The sequence below is a fragment of the Tachysurus fulvidraco genome, chromosome 4 (assembly GCF_022655615.1).
Source record: "Tachysurus fulvidraco isolate hzauxx_2018 chromosome 4, HZAU_PFXX_2.0, whole genome shotgun sequence".
In the NCBI taxonomy this organism is placed as follows: domain Eukaryota; kingdom Metazoa; phylum Chordata; class Actinopteri; order Siluriformes; family Bagridae; genus Tachysurus; species Tachysurus fulvidraco.
Genome location: NC_062521.1, coordinates 13,484,983 through 13,506,775, shown reverse-complemented (window position 1 = coordinate 13,506,775; position 21,793 = coordinate 13,484,983). Strand labels below are relative to the sequence as shown.

General features: G+C 38.7%; 1 protein-coding gene across 24 annotated transcripts in view; it reads left to right on the top strand.

Moving 5' to 3' along the window:
* The window catches only part of kcnma1a (potassium large conductance calcium-activated channel, subfamily M, alpha member 1a), a 130,497-nt gene that overhangs the window by 84,817 nt on the left and 23,887 nt on the right, over nt 1–21,793 (top strand). For 4 of the 24 annotated variants that reach the window (XM_047812587.1, XM_047812585.1, XM_047812588.1 and 1 more), the window contains exons 13-19: nt 401–470; nt 717–872; nt 3,788–3,897; nt 4,135–4,203; nt 8,038–8,124; nt 8,241–8,317; nt 9,678–9,686. In XM_047812587.1, the coding sequence (XP_047668543.1) occupies nt 401–470; nt 717–872; nt 3,788–3,897; nt 4,135–4,203; nt 8,038–8,124; nt 8,241–8,317; nt 9,678–9,686 (578 nt within the window). Of the gene's footprint in view, nt 1–400; nt 471–716; nt 873–3,787; nt 3,898–4,134; nt 4,204–5,345; nt 5,358–8,037; nt 8,125–8,240; nt 8,318–9,677; nt 9,687–12,425; nt 12,600–18,004; nt 18,038–18,740; nt 18,822–20,440; nt 20,753–21,793 lie in introns of all 24 variants that reach the window. The other 20 variants (XM_027141994.2, XM_027142002.2, XM_027141996.2 and 17 more) reach the window with 15 other exon arrangements.

Genomic DNA, 21,793 nt, shown 5'->3' with positions numbered 1-21,793 from the left:
GGAGAGTTGAGGTTTGTCTTTTCCTTCCATGTTAGAAAAGAGGTGTGAATGGGGTACAGTACTCAATGCTCAGAAGAGGACATGTTTATTTTGGCACCTATTTTTCAGTTCATTCATAGCACGTGCACATGTTGTATTCAGCCCAGTATGCTCCAAAAATATTTTTTTGGAAGAATTCTGAGTGAACTTTAACACTATCCTCTTATAAAGACTCAGTGCTTCATGTGCAACTAAATTCCTCACCTCTCTTTTGCAACCCTGGAGAGGTTCGAACTAAGCATCCAAAGTCCACCTCTCACCTCACTTTTCATAAACTGTGCTGTCATGAAATAAAATGAATTCAATTTAGCTTGGATATGATTCAAACTATTTCTTATTTATGTGTTTCTTTTTGTTCCAGAGTTATATCCATCAAGAATTACCATCCAAAGATAAGAATAATAACTCAAATGTTACAGTACCACAACAAGGTATCGTTACAGTTTCTTCATTTTTTCTTGTTTTTTTTTTTAACATTTTAAGCATTTTGCACTGATTTACAGATGAGATCAAGTCACACTGTCCATAATTTTAACATATCATTTTTCATTCAAGTGTATCCCTCATCTACTGTGGATCTAACTGTAGACAACTAACATTCCTTTTCATTGTGTCAAATGTGTCGAAGGTGTCGCGACTCAGTTGACTCAGTGTTTTCCTGTCCTGTGTGTGTTCAGGCCCATCTGCTAAACATTCCCAGCTGGAACTGGAAGGAGGGCGATGATGCGATCTGCCTGGCCGAGCTGAAGGCAGGCTTTATAGCCCAGAGCTGCCTGGCACAAGGCCTGTCCACCATGCTTGCCAACCTCTTCTCCATGAGGTCATACATCAAGGTAATGTCAGCTCTGACCTCTGGCTCTGATAAAGCACACAGTTATGCATGCTATCCATATATGCTAGAATCAGCCTCCCAGTCAATTCCCACTGCAGCTCAATCACTGCGGCTATTACGCTGCAGGGTAAATCATCTCCAGAGCTCTGCCGTCTCATTTGTTTCCCACTCAGGACAGCAGCGCAGCAACGCTGTCACCATTACGGGGTAATTGATATGAGTGGATGGCACTGCAGAGGCAAGAATGTAAATTAGTGGCTTTTCTCGGGCTGAATTTACCGTCCCCCTGCGTCCTGATGTAGCAATGAAATGTGAACCATGTGTCTGTTCCATAGTCAACAAGCAGCACCTCAGAGCAATCTGTATTTATAGCCAGCCTGCCTCAGCACACACACACACACAGCTCTGTCACAGAACTGTTCTAATAGATGAGGAAACATCAGATCAAAATTATATAGTGCCTGTAAGACAGAGCCGAATCACACCAGACATGCCGTCTTCGGCACGGCTGTGGATTAGGGGATTTAGGATGAATGAGTTCTGGTTTAGTATGAATGAGTGAGTGTTTAATGTGAATGGGTGAGGTTTTACTGTCAGTGTCATATGAGGAGAGGCTGGATTTGGTTAGAGGACAAAAAACAGTCAAATGAAAATTATTTTCCATTCCCCAAAGGGCCAAAACATTGGCTTTGATTTTTGGATCCTGTACAAGCTTTTAACATTAAGGAGGGTCTTGCTTCCTGGAGAGAGATTCTCGTGTCATGTCATTCGTGAAAAATGAGGAATAACTGTTCAGTGACTGGTAAATTGTATGATGTGTGGAAACATCTGCAGGGTAGATCATTTCGCTTATTAAAAAAAAAAAAGAGCATATGACACGTCCAGGACCACCCATACCAGTCTGCAGCATATACACAACACACTGAATAACATTTTCAGCTTGTAATGAAAAGGGTGTCTCACTGAAATGTACAGGCTTAGATTCCAACATTGGAACACAGTACTTCATAAAACATTAAAGCATTAAAGTACTTCTCTAAAAACAGTAAGACAGTTTAATAAGCATGGAAAAGAAGCCATGATTGGCTATATAGTTTGAAAAATATTTTTTGAACTTTCAGGCACAAATGATTACTGTAAGTTGTTCAACATCAGTGTGGCAATTAAACATTTGTCTTTAAAATGAATATTATTTTGTATACATCAAAGCACAAGGTAATAATAAATGGAGACTTCATATGTCTTATGACCAATTTATTTGTAGATGTACTTCCAGCTGTGTGGCCTGTGCATGCTGTAAGTACACAAACACAAAACCAGAAGGATTTATTTAAGCCAACCCTCATTCATTTTAATGATACTAAAGAGCAAATAACATACGAAACATATTATTTACATTATACAAATGTAAATTGTTGTAGCTAAAACAGATTTTTTTTTTGTCTATTTCAAATGGAACACCTAGGCAGATGTTGGCAGTGAAGACTAAATGTTCGCAATCATAAAAGCTTGCAGTAAAAAAAAAAGTCTTAAAATACTATCTAACTTTCTTATTTTTGTTCTTGGTGCTTTTGAAAAACAATGTTTCTTGAAAAGCCAAATCAATTTTCACAGCCTTTGTCATTTAGCAAAAAGGTGTATTGCATTAATTAAGGAAGCAATTAGGAAAAATAGGTCAGCAATGGCACATTACAACTCCTCAGTGAAAGCCCAACAGGACAATGTGAGAAGGAGCATCACCAATCTGTCTCATCCGATGCACTCAAGCTGAAGGGATAGAACAGACTGCTCTGCCCTCTGAAATCAGTGTTGATTTGATTGGGCACTCAGGAAACAAACCACAAGGGCACAGAGACGTGTTAATGAGACACTCACATGCTCATACAGAAAGTGTTACTTGTTGTTTGGAGGTAGGATTTTTCATTAGTTGAAAAAAAGACCATTAATCCACTATAGAAGCAATAACTGAGCTTTTGTCAGGCCTTTCACTATGTAAAAGTGGTAAACAAATGGGTTTTGTGCAGAAGCTGGCGATCAGACAGTGCTTTTCCTGCTCGCTGGAGGAACTCAAGGAAATAATTGTTCCGTCATTGCAAGAGATCATGCCTGCAGCATTTACATCAGGCCTGACAGGCTGTGACACAAATGTGTGAGGTAATTTAGGAAGCCCTGAGTAAATGGCTGCCATCTTTTCAGGGCAGGATGACAAGAGCCCTCCTATTAGCACAGTCCTTAAAATTGCCCGCCTAAAAAGCATCGGCTCTCAGCCCAGCTGAGACAGGGGGAGCTCTCTTTAAAAGTCAAGCCTGCCTTTGAAAGGCACGTTCCAGCCTGGCTGTCAGACAGATGCTGGGTTGGAGATGGCAGAGTAATGACTGAAGCTTTGCCTAATGGCACTGCTGCTTATCAAAGCTCTCCCTGGCCTGCTCCTCAGACATGTGTAATGAGGGAATGATGAAGGAACCAGAGTAAAACCCAGACTGATAGAGAAATACTGTATGCCGTACACAGCATTCTCTACGGTTACTGCAGATGCTGTAAACCCGTAGCTGACTTTCATTACTTTTTCTTTGTTTGTTCTGTATGTTCTGAATTATTCAGTGTTTATATAGATTACCTACTATTTTTATGTTACCAAATTGTTATCTGATTATTTCCTTGTTTGTGCCTTTATGAAATGAAACAAAGCCTATAAGGCTTTGTTTTTCAATATGAGGTTAAAGTCATATTAGAATATAGACTAGAACGTCTGCTTTAATGTTTCCGTGGGGTTATTTATTTATTTTTAAACCTGTATTTAGCAAAGCACATCCACAATTGTTAGATTATAAAATTATGAAACTGGGCCATGAAGAAGTTCTTGCTTCTTGTAACAAGTAACTGCTGTGTTTCCTGTAACTGTAATCTGCTTTACAGATTGAAGAGGACACATGGCAGAAGTATTATTTGGAGGGAGTGGCTAATGAGATGTACACTGAGTACTTGTCCAGTGCCTTTGTGGGCCTTTCTTTTCCTACAGTTTGTGAGTAAGTAAGCCAGACCCAAATATCAGTATTTTGATTCTGAATAGAATTGAGGTTATTATATACAGTACTATGTCCTGAAAATATACTCACACGGTTCTGTGTGGCTATACTTCTATAAATGTTATTCATGCTGTTTGTCTGTAATATTGTAGTTCTTGATAAAGTAAGTGATAAAGTACATAAGTTGCAAGTTTTAACACAAAAACACTGACCTTTTCTTATTTTCCTTTATTTCAGGCTATGTTATGTGAAGCTCAAATTGTTGTTGATTGCTATTGAGTACAAGTCCGAGCAGAGGGAAAGCAGGTTTGTCCCCCTTTGGTCTTCCTTATTCACCATGTCACACATTCCTGACCAAAGAGGGGCAAAGCAGTTGGCTTCCTCATTGGTTCTTTTGAGTGTTCCACTATATCAGATTTCCTTGATCCACCACCCCATTTCACTACGCTTCTAATTAATATATACTCTTATTAAGGTTACATAAAATATGTAAAGATAATTTAATATTCAACCTAAACTGAAAGCTGCCTCACTGTAGCAGTATCAGCACATAAAACAACAGTTAATGATGACTGAATGATTGAGTCAGTGTGACCCAATAGAGACATAACATCTGCTCAAACTCACTGTGATCTATTGATGAAGGCTTTACTCTTAGAGTAAAAGGCCTCCCATCAATAACACTCCTGTTGCATTCTGTTAACTGCACCATTAGAACTAATAACATGAAGTACTTTGTCTCAGTAACCTCAACTTGCCAATTCCCACCACCCCGTCCCACATCCACTTGTCGTCAAGTGTTTCTGTATAACTTACTAATACATTTCTGGTGTACTTCACAATATCCTATGAGTGTGGCAGTCAAATGGCCTGACCAAAAAAATACAGACCTTAGCGTTCAGCAAATGCAAATCATTTGGCCATTGCTTGTTTGGTGTTAATAGTACATATCAAGAGGTTTGGTTTCTGGCCCAATCTTTTTGTTAGCAGCTTTTGATATCTGTAGATTACATCTGAATATGGCTCAAATCAGTAATGAAAACAGTTCAATATATTTTCATTATTGTACAACACATGTAAGGGGCACAACACAGCACTTCATCATGCTGTTAACTAACATCATTCCTCCAGATTTTAAAATGCACTCTACTGGTGGGCCATGTTCCTACTTTGTTCTGTAGGTGATTATAAATTAGAAATAAATGCCCTTATCCTACTCGCAAATATATAAATAAGTATACAAACAAGTAAACAAACAAGCAGACAAATAAATAAATAAATAAATAAATAAATAAATAGAACTTACATTTCTCTTTGGCCCTCTACAATTCCGTACGTTTAGAGCAAGGTCAGATGCGGCACAAGTGATTTTAAACATCACCTCCTTTTTGAGTCCATGACATCATGTAATAAATGTGTGATTTGTAATGTTTTCTTGTTGTTTGCAGAAGCAGAAAGCGGTATGCCCTCTTCATTTTCTTACGTCTCCACAATTTAGAGCCTCCATCTGTTGGAAAAAAAAATACTTAAGGATATTGTACCATCCCCCTTCTCAAATATGGCCAAATCTCTCACTCTCTTATTGTGATCCTTGTGCTTAATGCACTAACTTCTTTGCAGGCAGAAAGAATAGCTTTTTAATCATTTGTTTCTTTGTCTGTACTGTTTATCATCTCCATGTATTCCAGTTTGCGTTTTGTTTTTCAGTGTCTAGCAGCTGTGCACATATCTGCTCAAACAAATAATCGATAACAAATAAATCTGTCTTTCTGTTTTCTATACTGTTTTTTCCATCAAACCAGTACTTCATGTTTTTAAAGTTCCATCTCATTTGACCAAACACAAAAGAAAGCGCTCTGACAAAATCAGCTGTCGTTTGGAAACTTGACCATCACAAAAACACAAGAAACATTATTGTCTGCACATGCCTGATTTAACCTTAAAATCATGTGGCATACAACTTGTATATGCCTATTTCCAGTTAAACAAGGCCACTGTCGATAACAGTCATCTTTCTTTACCTCTCATTGCCACACTAACACCAACTCATGTGTGCATATCTGTGTGTAGAATGTAGTTTGTCTGTGTGTGCGTGTGTAATACTCACACCATGTCTCTGCTATTTATTGTATGTACAGTAAGTAAAGATTAGAGAATGTGTGTGTGTGTGTGTGTGTGTGTGTGTGTGTGTGTGTGTGTGTGTGTGTGTGTGTGTGAGAGAGAGAGAGAGAGAGAGAGAGCCAGAGAGAGAGAGAGAGGGAGAGAGAGAGAGAGAGAGAGAGAGAGAGAGAGAGAGAGAGAGTGTGTGTGTGTGTGTGTGTGTGTGTGTGTGTGTGTGTGTGTGTGTGTGTGTTTTGTGTGGAACTGTCCCTCATCATGTACCCCAATGCCTGTGTGTCTCTGAGTAGATGTTTATGAAGTGAGGTCACTTCCTGTCAGTTTGGTGTTCTATACAACAATCCAACTGCACAGAAGTTACTGCAACAGTTTGCATCTACGTGCCAGTTTGCCTATGTGCAGTGGCTGTACCTGCTCTTTCTTTCTTGTAGATGTGCCAATAGTTGTGATCTCTTGGTTGCAGCATGCCTGAACACTGTCATGTGACATGTGATGCTTGCCTTGTTTCCCATAATATGAGGTTTGATCAGACTACAGGCCTCTGTTGCCGAGTGATTGTACAAAATTGAGTACATGTGTAAATCTCAGATTTGGGGAGCAACATGTGTGAATATGTTGGTGAATGAGTCGGTTTGTTTACTCTGCCATCTTTTCAATAGCATGCAGAATTTTCTGTTATAAAGAGTGGGAATTTAATTATATAAAGCTTCAACACAAAAAAAGAAAAAACATTGGAGAGTATTTTTTATAACCAAAATAGTCTTGTGGGTTTTTTTTTTTTGGCTAATAAAAATAAGTATCGCTTTATAATAAATTAAATCCCCCTCTTTTAGTCATTTCTAATAACATAGCTGTTTGTGGAGCCCAGACGAAAGAGGTTTCTTACTCTGTATCAAATCCTTCAGTTTGCTTTAATATATCTGTAACTGGGCTTCAGTGCTCAGCTACTTACTTTCATCTGGGCTCTGGCCAGGCCCAGTGTTTGTCCAATGTTGCAGTCACCACTCAACTCATTGATGACTTCTAACCAAAGGCAAGCATTAACAACTGTGTTGTGTCGTCTCTGTCTAATTAACGGGGAATGATACAGTGGCTCAGTAGTGGCTCTGTCATCACTGCTGAACTTCTACTGCTGAACATCAAACTACATTGACTACTAAAACCTGTCTACAACTAATATGGAATGTTTGGCAGACAATAAACTTTAGTGCCCTACTATCTTGGGAGGTCACAGTGTGGCATTGAATGTGCTGGCTGGTTAAACTTCAATAATGAAATATATTGTTTTGAATGGCCTGCTATATCACTCCAAGCCTGGAGGTAAAATCTTGTACTGTAAGTGATGTGCATGTCGATCAGTCTGAGGTAATTTCTGCGCTTTAAATTTGAACAGACACTGACTGTTGTATAAGTTGATAAGGCAGTTGTATAAAACAACAGTCTATTAAGAGCATGAATGAAAACGAGAGCCTTTTCTGTAGCATGAGATAATGCAGCTAGCTTAGACATGCAGGTTTAGGGATCATCCCTCACCCTAAGTGGCCTGGTGTGCTTTAACATTTTGCTCCTCACTACTATCACAGGAAAACCACAGCTTGTATTGAAGCAGTACTTTCTGATTATTTGTTTCCGGTCATGTGTCAGTCTGAACGCTCCAAATAAAATCACACCATGAAAGAAATTTTTTATTCTTTCATTTATTTTGTCCCACAGCCAATGCAGTCTGAAAAAGCAATTAAATTATGCTACAGTGTTTTGCTTATTTGTTTTGGATGAGAGAACAAAGGCAGAAATCAGTTAAAACTACACTGATATGTTTGTGTGGATAGGAATAGCACTTGGTTCTGCAGTTCAGAGCGCTAAATAGATCATTAGTAAAAAAATAAATAAATAAATAAAGTGGAAAACCATTGTGGCCGGAGGGTGTACCATTCCTCTTGATTAGAGCATTTGACTGTGATTTATTTTTTAATTTTTTTGATTCGTGTTAACTAGCACAACCATTTATTTTTCATCAAACAGTATCCTGATCAATCCTGGGAACCATGTAAAGATGCAGGAGGGAACCTTGGGATTCTTTATTGCCAGTGATGCCAAAGAGGTCAAAAGGTATTCATATCCCACTCTGAAATGAAGAATAAACCTCAGTTTCTCAGTTATTGGTGTCACATGTTTGGTGTCTTCATGTTTAATCCATGTTCATTTGTATGACATTTCTCTCTCAGAGCATATTTTTACTGCAAAGCTTGTCATGATGACATCACAGATCCCAAAAGGATCAAAAAGTGTGGCTGCAAGAGACGTAAGTACACCAGGCTGTTCCGCACCCTTCACATTTCACTGGAGTCTCCACAGGATTCAGCTGTGCAAATGCGAAATAATGTTTGTAGGATGCATGTGATTATTACTTTTTACTATACTTTTACAATATGTTTGTGTAGTCCTCATCTCTACAATCCTGGTTTAATTTAAAAAAAAATTATTATCGATTTTTTCTATATTTATATTTGCTCCATTTTAAAATAAAGTTTCTTTAAGCTTTTGGATGTACTCAATGCCTTTCAGGTGCAGGAAATATTATACAGTACCATCAATAAAAGAAGCAAGGATCAGTGTAACCTTTACACCAGTGCTAAAAGGGATTTTGATGATTGAAAATGAGAGAGTAAAAAAGTGATTAAAAAAAGAGCCTGTGCATTAGGGGGAGAGAACGCGTGTCTATGAGTGATGAGAGGAAGAGCGGAAAAGCAGCTAGTCATCAACATGTTAATGACTCAGAAAGATGAGAAAGAGACAGAGAGAAATAGAGATGGGAAGAGGCATTGACGTGATGAGCAGGACTGAAGAGAGAGCCTGTCAGCCCACACTAGCGTCACTGGGAGAGATTTGGGATAATAGAACCAGTCAGGTGGAAAAACAAAAGGCAAAGACCCCTAGCCACTCTCTTCAGGCACACCACAAACACACTTCTGGCCTGAGATCATTTTACTAATCATATCCACCCTGTTTACCCAGAGAGCCCGGCAACAGTGCTACTCAACTTCACCAGTGTCATCTCCCACTGCCTCAGCCTGGCAGGAACCCATTCTGACAGGAAGCCACTGAAGCAGAATGGAAAGAGTCACAAGGATTTGTATTGCTGAGTGTAGGCGCTCAGTTGGCTCACTCTTAGCTCTTTGTCAGTGATAACTGCAGCATAGATGATTAGATGCACACGGATAAGGTGTGTGTTAAGGCAGGTATTTCATTAGCTCTTTGTTTGAGTGGAGGAAGCATTACCATGACAGTGGGACTAATGCACTGTTATTACTTGACCTATATAAGCACTTGTCTAAATAAGTTAGCTACAGGATGAATAATTAATTCACTTACTCATTGAGAATAGTCATTGCTTGAGTCACATGAGTTTGGGTTGATAAAGCAGGCATTTTTCTTCTTGCCTTGTACCAGAATGGGATTTTAGGCTGTAACTTTCAGGTCTGAATAAAATAGACTGATTTTCAAAATGACTCGCTGAAACAGAGATGACCTTTCCATTGCTGTAATGGACGTTTATGTTATTTATTTTGTATACTGTCTTTATGTCCTTTGACACGCTTTCTGATGTATTTCCTTCCTTGCTGCCCTGGAATGTGCTTCTTTATTTAACCCTTCACTGGTAGTGATATATTGTGAGTAAAAATGGGATCCCTGTGGCACAAAGTGCAGTCTAACTATCTCTCTATCTCTCTGTTGATAGTATACATCTATCTATCTATCTCTCTATATATATATTTATATATATGTTGCATGTTCCAGTCTAGCTGCTGCATCGTCCCTATACCTCCCATCTCTACACTGTCCTCAGGCCAAATAATGATACAACACAGTACAGCTCAAAGACGCAACATAGCCCGTATCTGCGCTCTCTCCACCCCAACTTCCCACCCTCAGTTTGTCCAGATGACCTATGTCTTCTTCAAAGAGAGAAACACAAACAGGAATAACCCACAATGCAACGGTACCTTCTGCAACCAAGACAGTGTTTATTTGGCTTAGATGCTCTGCTTAAATCAATCCTAACTCTCTTTTCCAATGAAAATACCTAAACAAATCACAAAAGCCGAGCAGATTGATGATCAACACTAGTCTTCAAAGGGGAGGGGGAAGTTCAACGCTGTCCATCCCCTCTCTGACAGAGGCAGTTTTGCAAATTGCTATATTTTTAGAAAGTGGAAAGTGTCCTGTGGGAAGTTTTTCACATTATCTTACAATTTAAACAATCTGGTTTCCTTTTGCTTGTCCTCCTCCCTGGCCCCTGCTGCCCAGGCCATGTACACAGCACGCATTGCTATTCTCTGAATTGAAATGATCCATCTCTGCATTTCAATTCTCTGTAGTATTTGGGCCCTTTTTTACTCACTGCCAATAATCAGCATACCTGTACCTGTCAGTATCAGAGTCATGGTGGTAAGATTGACCAGCTGCTGTACAGTAAGTGGCCAATAGATGGCGGAAAAGTTCTGTAGTTCTGGAGTAGATATTCTGAGCACTGAGGTCCTCACAGTCCTGTTTAGCAAGAATGCTGTCATCATAAGGTTTTATTTGGTTGTCACTTGAATTTCTTTAAATAATTCCCTCAGTGGAATGAGGTGTTTTGTTTTTTTTACATTTCTTTTTACTTCTTTCTTATTTGTAAACATGCAGTCTATATTTCGTAGATATAATATTAGTCCTGCAGGTAGTTTTTTTTTTTTTTTAAAGGTAAGGGCTTTATTTTAATTGAACAAAATTAAGGTAATGCTATTATTACTGGATTAATGCTATAGATACTGTACTTCACCAATTATATACTGTATGTGTTATTGTTATGCTATGTTTTAGGGTTTGTACCGTGACGTGTAGAAGTGTGCAAATATGTGCTGGCAGCATTCTTACTAAACATGGTTATTCTGTTTGAGAGGCTTCAGTTAGGATTTGTGTGTAGCTGCGTTAAATCCCTCATATCATCATGTTGTCTTGTGTGTTCCTCCCTCCATGTCTCTACGACTAACATATCCACATGACTTTTGTTTGGATGAATGTCAACCCCAGATCTCTGAAGTGACAGATTTCAGCATGACATTGACGTCTCAAACTCACTGCTGCACGTCAGGGCGCCACTTTGAACTGTTTCTGTCCTGTAAACAGTTGACTAGCCTCCACTCCAGCGCTGAGACTGCACTCACCTCTCTGCATGCTTATGATCCCTAATTTCAGCTGTTATGCATGGTTCTTATGGGAATAACAGTCCCTGAGGTTGTGGCCACAATTTAAAAGGCCCAGTAATGTACCATATTCTCTTGCTGGCATGTCACTAAAATTGACCTATTAATATAAACTAATGCCGTCAGACCGAAGCGAAAAAAGCAGGATTTTCCCTGCAGATTGTGAGTTTTTTTCAGGGTGCCAGACTTTATTATCGTCTATTAACACAATGGCACCGGGAGAATGAGTACCAGGGACTGTTCTTTTTTATATTCATTATTTTTATTTAGCTAGGATCACAGCAATCAAATACTGTATAGCCTCTCACCACCACTCCCCCAAGACAGACAGACACACACACACACACTTGCATTATCTCATGAACATGGTTTTACATACATGTTTTGTATGAATTATTGATAAATGCGAAAACACTGTGTAAGCAAAGTACAGTGCACCATGTAATAACATACACACACACACACACACACACACACACACACACACACACACACACACACACACACACACACACACACACACACACACACACACACATTCCTACTGTGTCTGGTATCAGTGGTATCAGGGGGAAGTGGTTTGATGAGTTGGCATAGGATTCAGGAAAAGAGCCTGATGGCCTTTACAGGGCCTTGCTGCTGCATGATGGGATACAGGTACGTGATCCTCTCCTTAATACATAGAGGATGCAGGTTATGAACTAAGTTATGCTGCTGATGGCATTCACTCATCCCTCTCTTACTGATTGCCTCCTGCCCCTATCCCCTGATCTTACTGTCATATCTGACCATTTGACCTTTTATGACATGATCAGCCTTAGGGCACAGCTTGACCCTGGCGAGATGGCTGTTACCTTTCAAACAGGCAATGAGACATCTATTGGAAATACGATCAATCAAAAGCATTAAAGGAACTGAATTTGGCCTCCTCAATGTTCTTGCATTAAATATATCAAACACGGTTTTTCTATGCTTTGGTTACACCAGAGCTGTGGGTTTATCTCCCGGTAATGGGTCAAGCCTGTGAGAGCTTGCTGCTAAGGCTTTGCACTTTCTGTTCCTTTAAAAAAAATACCTTCAGACATCCCTGGTTTATGTACTCTTTTTTTTCCTTGCCATTAACCTGCTGCTTCTCCTCTCCTTTCATCCAACACATGATTTTAGCCAAGATGTCCGTCTACAAGCGAATGAAACTGGCATGTTGTTTTGATTGCGGGCGCTCTGAGCGCGACTGCTCGTGCATGGCAGGCAGTGTACATAGTAACATGGACAGCCTTCAGAGGGCCTTCCCACTTTCTTCTGTCTCTGTTCATGATTGCTCAACCAGTTTACGTGCCTGTAAGTTCGATCGCCAACCACATTTTCTTTCATGTTTTGTGACCTGTGTATTTGTCTGTGATGTATTCCATGTCTTGTGCTTTTTTATTTACTTATTTTTTCGGTATTTTGTACTGTGCCCTCATTGTTTCCCTTTCCGTGGCTAATTTGGGTGTGTTTTCGCTGGGTGTGGTGCTTTATGAATGGTATGATTTTCTGTACAGTGGTCGAGTGGTAGTGGTAGTGTTGTGGCTTCTCTGTTATAGTGCTGCTGCAGTAGGTGGTAGGCGTGTTGTCGCATGCTGTGTTAGTGGAGCACTTGTTGTGTGCTGGTGCCTACACAGTCAATGTTTGGTGTTGAGAACTACAATTCAGGTTTATGTTTCTGTTCATTTAAAGTAAGTAATCTGCTCATTAAAAGTAAGTTTGATGTTGCTAATAAGACCATTCGTAAGCTTTTGTCATATATCTATATGCTGATGATGTTTCACAATGACAAATGACAAATAATAACAATGATTTTTCAGGTTGGAATACAATAACCTTTTCACTAATCTTTTTCCCCCTATGAAGCAGCTTCAAGCGGTTGAAAATATTGTTAATGTCATGTTTTGTAATGGTAAAGACATAAAATTGTGAAAAATATGTATCATTAGGAAGATACAAGCAAGGTGTGGTAAAGTTTATTCGACTGAATAATATTACAGGCCAACAGATTTTCTCGCTTAATTAATTTCCAATATTTGAATACCGATGTAGGACATAGAGAGAAAACAATTCTACTTTTTAATTATGTACATTGTCTACATTGTCTATTTCACATGGTATATTTTGTTTAAAGGTGATCTTTACTGACAGTCTTACTTAAATGCTCAAGAGTTGAAATGTAAGTACACATTTGAATTCTTGTACAAGCTGTGGCTGTTGGACAATTCTCTCTTTTTTTTTTTTTTTTTACTATTAGTCGTTATGCTACAACGATTTACATCGGGTGAAGGAGAAAATATTGTCATCATAGAATTTGCTTTTAATGAACACAATTGGGTGAGCAAGCAGAGTACTTGCCACAAGATCTTATCCTCTCCCTACTTAATGCTTTTTTTCTCTTTGCCAGCAACCAGGGGAGAGAAAAAGTCAATGTCCTTTATTTAATGCCTTGTATACCACTGTGGGATTGTCTGGCTCAATGTAAAAGTTAAAAGGAGATCCTGTGGCAGAAACTCAATTGAGACGGCAGAGATTCAGTCTGTAGGAGTCAGAATGACTGACGCAGTTAGCTGTGTGGAACACAGTGCTGTGGAGGGGCCGTTCTTATTAAGTCAGAGCAGATGTGAAAAACTAAAGTGTCTGTCAATTAGGCCCTGACAGTAGCATGGCCTGCTTATCAAAGCAAGGGTCAGTTCAGACGATCACATTTCCTCTGAACTGCTCTCTGACTGCGCTCCACATCCTGTTAGATTAGTGTCAAACAGGCTATGATGAGTTTAGCTTTGTGTTTAATGTTTTTATTCCGGGTCATATCCCTGGATACCAATTACTGGCCATTACATTGTTACCGATCTCTCCTTTTCCCATCATTCCCTTGCTGAATTTCAGGAAGTTCTTTTGCTGTTCTTTTTTTTGTTCATTTCAGCTTTAGAGTTCTGACAGTTGCTAAAGTGAGGGATTTGTTTTGCTTTCTTTCATGGCTTTTGTGTCTGAACTATCACAGCGTTCCTATGATGATATATTAACTCTAAGCTGCAGTCTGACTGATTTCACTATGTTGAATAAATGATTTCTTATGGACTTCATCTTGTATGCACTTTTAAGTTTTTTTCAGATGTTACTCATACCATGTAAGTGCCTAGAATGCCTCTACAGTTATACAGGGAGTTGAATTATCTGTGTTGTCAGGCTTCTGCCTGTTAGTCTGCTTTAATTCAGTGGGCTGCGATTGAGATGAAGAATAGCATTTGGTAAAGTGAGAATTGTATGCTCCAACCTTTTTGCACCCCATGGGTCAGAAACCATACATCACAGCGTGTCTGCACTAAGCACAGCATTGTAGAGTTATACCTCCACTTTATATGTGTGCAGTTATTGCTGAAATAAATACAGCTCCCTTGGACCCAGTAATTCAGTGGAATGTGTGAAATGCATGGCTGTAAAGGCACTAAAGGCATGTTGTCTTAGAAAAGTAGTGTGCTATGTACAGATCTTCCACCATTCCTCTTTGCATTGTTTCGTGCATGCAAACGTCTGGATCCTAATGGCTTTTTATGTCAAAGCCAGACAAAGGACTATTAGTATGAAAATGAGATGCATGAGTGGTAGACAACTGCGTCTCTTTTGCTGTTAGCTGCAGCCCAAGCTCAAAGAGCACTTGACAAGGAGCCAGGAGTAGTGTACTCGTCATTACAGCTGTGGAGCTCGGCACACCATTAAGAAGTGTTTGATACGACGGAATCGCACGAGCGGCAGGAGGCAAGCTCACACTGCCAATCTGCCAATGACTTAGCTGCCTCTGCTGTAAGTTACAGTGACAATTACAGTCCCTCTGCTCTACCTGCCGAGACTTATCCTCTCATTACACAAGATTTAAAGAGTCTAAAAGGTGCTCGGTGTCTCAGAGGCCATTCATTCCAGTTTTAGACATAACAGTTTCAGCAGAATTGCAGCCATGGTTTGTGTTTTACAAACAACCACAGCAAGTCTTATAGATAGAGACAGGAGAGAGAGGTCAGGGCTTGCTTTTGCTCTTGGGGCATATGTTTTTTCCCCCTCCTGCCGGCTCTGCTTGGGGAGGATGCAGTGAGCAGGCAAGGGTGGGCCGAGGCGATCCGAAGAACAAACCCTGTCCGCTCCATGCAGGGTGCACCTCACTAAAGATGGTCCTTATGCAGGCTGACATGGAAATTATGTTAGGATTTTCATTTTTCCAGTGTTGCTGGTGCATCAGCAAACACAGTCTGACAGTTCCTTCCCACCGGGCAGGAATAAGGCCAGCCGCCTGGGACAGATGCTGGCCAGAGAGGCCGCTCACTCACCCTGCTTTCTAGATAGCAAGCGACAGATGCCAGGGTGGGCATGGTGCTGCTGTTCGATCACTCGTATCGCAGCCCTACACTCTGACCTTTAAGGCATCAGATATAGCTCTAGTGAAGGAATGAGCTCAGCATACCCAGCAAAGAACAGTGGAGGGCACTGAGAAGTGCCTGGTCCTGAGTGGGTCTTATGATTTCCACCTACATTATAGCTCATGGGTTGCATTTGGGTAGTATGATTCTTAATAGAAAATAAACAGGTCTTGTCTAAAGGCTTGCATGTGTAACATACAACAATGTGCAAGCGGATTTGTAGGTAATATGAATTTAGGGCATATCTAGCTAAAAGACCAAATGGGAGAAACACCCATGATTATTTTAGCTGTTCAGGAGTGATTTGCTAAACCTAAAAACTTTTGTTAACAATGATTGTGTGTGCAAGTTAAGATCAGGTACTAAATTAGCACTTCTGGAAATGGAGACAGCTTGTTAAGTGTTAATAAAGGAAAGGCTCATTAAAGGCTTACTGAAATTGTGTCTTGTAATCTCAAAATAATCAGACAGGTATTTCAATACGATGACTTATTGCCATGAGAATAGTTGCCATCGTACATTTGTGCCACCAGTATCAGCAGCATTGCCTGTAATAAACAAAGCTTAGATTAATATATACCCTATATACAGTGAGTTACTTTAATATTATTTTAGCTGTATACCACAGGTTTAAATTAACTAATGAACATGAATAAAAAAAATAAATAAAACAATCCTAAATTATGTTATTGAATTTAATTTGCATAATACATTTTTTAATTTTAGAAATTATAGTTTTTGAGACAGCTTTCAGCATTGTGTTCTCAATTGGATCCTGGTCAGCTGATTGACTTGGCCATTATAGAACATTCATCTTCTTTGTCTTTAGCCTTAAAAAGTTTTAGGTTGCTGTCAGTGTATGTTTCAGATTATTATCTATCTGCACTGTGAAGCACCATCATGAGTTTTGAAGTGAGTTGCTAAATTAGCAAATAACATAGCAAATGATACAGACCTGTAGATTTCAGAATTCATCCAGCTGCTTTTGTGAATAGTTACATGTACATCATCAATATATACAAGGAAGCCAGTTCTATTAGCAGCCAAACCTGGCTACACCGTAAGATGTGTTTTAAGATACTGCTTCAGATCATGAACCGTTCTTTCATTTCTTCATATTCCTCTCTTCCTATGTTTTTGAGTCTTACTGTACCTTCTGTATTTACTCTGGTGAAGGCTTCTCTTGATTGTTGACTTTGACACATAAACGCCCTACTGCCTGGAGGGAATTCATGATCTGGCCAACTGTTGTGAAAAGTTTTTTACTTCACCAGGGAAGGAATTGTTCATTCATCCAACAAACTTTTCCTCGGTGTACCGGGCCTTTTTGTGTTCCTGAGCTCACCAGGACAGTTTGTTTTGATTTTTCCAGTCTAAAGTTGGCTTGTTTCACTGGCTAATTTCATTACATAATTTGCTTTATGTCAGTATATCTCCAAAATACTGACATACGGCTAAAGGATGACAGGTAGACAGCTAGAATAACTCTAACTTTATCTTTATTTAAGTGCAAATATTTAGGAACTTGATTGTACATATGGCAAGTTTTAGCTCTTCTAATTCTTCCAAGTTGCCAACTCTTCCAATGAGTCTCCACACTATTGAAAAAAATTAGTACACATAAAAACCACATTTAGCCAATATCTTCCTACCTATCTTCATTGAACCCCATTCAAGCTTGTTTATTGTAAATATGAACTTTATTTGCGCACACAATTTTTGATCTATTTTCACACTGAATTGTTCACTCTGAAGTAAATCAGGGCCACAGTGCCCAGTAAACAGATAGATTATACTTGTTTGTAATTATTGTTATATGGGAACATCCGGTCAGACCTGATGTATACAATATTAGAACAATTATATTTTTCACAATTTTTGCATATTGTGCTTATGTTTATATCATGTTTTTACAGTATATTATTATAACAACATTCTTTCAAATAATAAATATGTCTAAGGATATCAGTATGGTTAACAGGTTGTGATGTGTGTGATCAGTCATCTTGGCTTAGAAACTGAATACAGCCTGCTTTGGTTTTATCTTGTTTTTTTTGTTTTGTTTTGTTTTTTGTTTTTGTTTTTTTTCCCCATTCTCTAATTTATGGCTTATCTTCTCATCACCATTATCAGTGTCAACTTCATTTAAATATGTTTAATTTGGTTGAACCTAAAGCTCTTTAGCACCATGAGATTAATATAATCCATGCCTGTTTACTGCTTCTCATTATATTTCTCTCTCTTTCTTTCCTTCCCTCCATCTCTTCTCTCTCATAACTTTTTTATTTGTATCTATACTCTCTTTAGCCAAATATAAGTATAACGGATATATTACGTCACGTAAGTTTTCTCCTGTTTTCCACATTCAGCCTCTGTTCCACTCATCCATCTCACTTCATCTAACCTCGCTAACCTGCTTCTGTGCTATTGTTTTTGTCAGCACCTCCCCTCCCAAATTATTACACTCCAAATCTGCTTTCTTAGTACTCTCACTGTAGACAGGTACCAGTGATAGTTCAGCCACTAATGATATAAAATACACATGCTCTCCCTGTGAGTAGACTATGTAGGAGCTAGTAATGCTATGCACATACAGTAAATAGCACCTACACTACAGGCCAAATGTAAGTGAGCGAGTTTTAAAGGCTGTGAAAGGCAAAAGGCAAAATCCAACATACTTGTAGTCAACATACAACAAAACAACATGATCTGGGTCCCACAGTCACTGTCTCTAACTAATGGAGCTCTAGGATGAGCTTGACCTTCCAGTGACCAAAACATTTTATAATATAAAATAACTTGGGACCTGTAAAGTCCTGGTATTCTATACCTGGAAAAACGTTTCAGCAAAAACACATTTAGAATCAGTGACACATTATTACTGCATTTATGTCCATACACTTGTTGCTGTCTGAAAAAAAAGAACAGTTATATTTATTTATTTGTTGTTTTTAGCAGTTCATGTTAAGTTATTTTTACAAACTTTTGGCCTGTAGTGTATGTTTAGAGTTTCAGTGATGTGTTTGTATTGTGCTGCCTTCAGCAGCAGATGGCGCTACAACTCCAGGGAAAACAGGAGGTCAGAGAGAGGCTGGGGTTCGGTTCAAAGCAGAATGGATTTTAGGTAAATCTCTTACTCTACAACAGAGAGCTATGCTTTATCACAGAAGATATAGTAATAAAATAGTAATAAGTTTTGTTTCTTTATTGATTATGACTAGAAATATAATTTTTATTTTGTTGTTATAATATGCATGCTTAGTGTATGATTACAGTGTGCATAACATGCTTATGCCGTGTGAATTATATTGTGTTTATAATATAATATAATATAATATAATATATTGTGTTTATAATAATAATAATAATAATAATAACAACAATAATAATAGTAATAACAATAATAATAGTAATAATAATAATAGTAATAATAATAACAACAATAATAATTATAATAATAATAATAAAACCCTGTGTTAGTGATGTAATTGATTTGTTCCATAGTCTGTAGTTGCATATCTCACAGTTTACTGCTGCCTTGATAAAGGTCTGCAATCATGGTTCATCACAGCATTTGCATTTCAGGGAGGGACAGTTGCCGTCTGGATTATTGTAAATCCACAGTGAAAGTGCCACGGCACATATCCGCTCTGTAATGCTGCATGTGTTTGACAGGGGCCAGATGAATCCAGGAGTTATCTGTGGCTGCCTTTAAATCTATGCGGCAGCTGACTGCAGAAATAACCATCTATTTATTGCTCAGAGCTAGGTTTGGGGAGCAGAAGGAAACTGTTTTTCCACTTACACCATATATTGGTTAACCTCTTGCCTCTTGTATAGATGTCATTATGCTGTAGCTTTCAGTTCCTGGTGAAAGGAAATGTGTTTGATAAGTCCATGTGAAGTCCATGTGAAATGCTTCATGCGTTCCAATAGACTTAAGGTTCAGCACTTCAGCATATTTTATCGGCTCATCGCATATCATTTTAAAAAGGATATGAAAATGAAATTATTTGTTCTGTTAATTTATTCCGGCGCAGGTGATAAGATCTCTATATCCACATCTTTAAAATAGAATTATTTTCACATCTGGGTTTGTGTGAATTCATTAAGATTATGAAACCTTTTTATTCCTTAAGTATTACTTTTAATATCTAGCATGTGTGTAGCTCCCATGTGGACTGGTTCAGTCAGACTTTATCAGGCGTGTTTTGGAGTGTTATGTTCTTGTATGTTGATAAGTGAAATTAAATAAGATATCTTTTCATTAATTTATGCCCAGTAGCAACGTCAGGGCAAATGTCTTATTGAACATTTTACTTCCAGCAAATGGATTGAGTGCTGTTTAAAAAGCCAAGGTTTAATTGCTAATTAACTTGAAATCTGATGGCAGGTTTTTTTTTCTCTCCCTTTTTTAAATGTACAGTCATAAATAGTATAGATAATCCAAAATAAATTGTCCAACATAGCAAATCACATTAACTTTTATTTATTGATTTAAAATAATACATTCTTTTTTTTTTTATTGCATTCTGTTTTTACAGACAATTCTGTTGATTTCTGTTGATTGTCTATTAAAAAGGAACAACATTGAAATGACAAAGAATGAAATGACAAAGAATGCTGAAACGAAAAGTTTTCTTTGAACTTTTTCTTGAATATTTATTTATTTATTTGTTTGTTTATATGTTTATTTTTATTCTAGAAATTTTCTCACTGTTCTTATCTTCCATTGTTTGACAGTAAAGGAGGAAGTTAGACCCAGTTTTCAAAATCGCACAGTTAAATTAGCAACAAATATTGCAGTCCCACAAACTTTGGCAGTGGAGCGTTCTGCTGAAGCCCTTGTAATTAACTGTAAAGGAAGTCTGCTTCCTCCAGTCCCACCCCCACGCCGAGGTTTCAGCCTGGCTGGCCTGCATCGGGCCCACAGCCTGCCTGGGAAATACCGCTACCACGCCAACACCTCCATGCTCTCCTCCTCCCCGCACTCATCGATGCTTTCCTGCACCCATTCCTCTTCTATACGCTCCTCCAGTCGCCCACCAACACCCTGTAGGTGCCTCTGTAGCAGTCTGTACCTTGCATGGAACAGAGCTAACATTCCCCTCCCTAGCACTGTGTGAGCATGTGTGAAAATGCATTGCAGCAGTTGCTAGGAGTATTGTACAGTTCAGTTTGGACAGTGTGAGCGGGTACATTAGGTTACACAGAAGGAGATTTTGGAAGTGTCTCTATTCCATTGCCACTGCCTCGGTGTCTGTTGCTGCTATTGTCATTTGAGAGTTGTATTTAAAAAGTCGCATCGGTCAGGGAAGGCAGATGCCTATTCAAGTCGTCTGAGCACTGACACAAAAGAGCAGCATTTATTGTTGCCTGTGGTCTGGAACAGCAATCACACTTCACTGGACTGATCCTGTTTTGATTGAAGTTTTAAAGGTGCTATAATGCAATTTGGAACAAGCAGGGAGTTGCTGAAGCAGCCATACTGCAGGTAGAGTTATTTCATTGTTAAGCCTCTTACTGAAGGGCACTGGAATAGCTCATAAATCTCTGTAGTCTAATTTGGAGAAGCAAAGGCAGGAGTGTGGCCTAGCTCAACCAGGCCACTTATACCTTAGTCTTAATAGGAAAACAAAGGGTTTCACCATGGTGACTTACCGCAAGTGATATTCTGAAAGTTGATTAATACTTCACATTTCTTTGGCCACTGTGTACTTGTAAATGTCAAACAGTGGCATTTGGTACATAGCCAGACAGAGAATTTAAAATTAGTTCTTTTTCATCAGTGACGCTGAAATGAGAGTGATCAACAGAGGCTTTATGGATGGTCTTACTTGCTGCTTGCAGTGCTGGAAAGCTTTGTGCTGTGATTGTGAAGTCTAACCAAATTTGTGCAGGTTTGGAGTGTCTCAATTTAAAGCTAAAATAGAGACTTTCTATCATGGACAATAGATTAAGACTTACACAAGACATAAATATTGATAAATATTTTGCATCAATATTCACCATAGTAAATATAGAATTTATAAGTGAAAAAAAAACAGCACCGTTCATCCAAAGGTCTATAGACTATTGCTTTGTTCTGGTTACAAA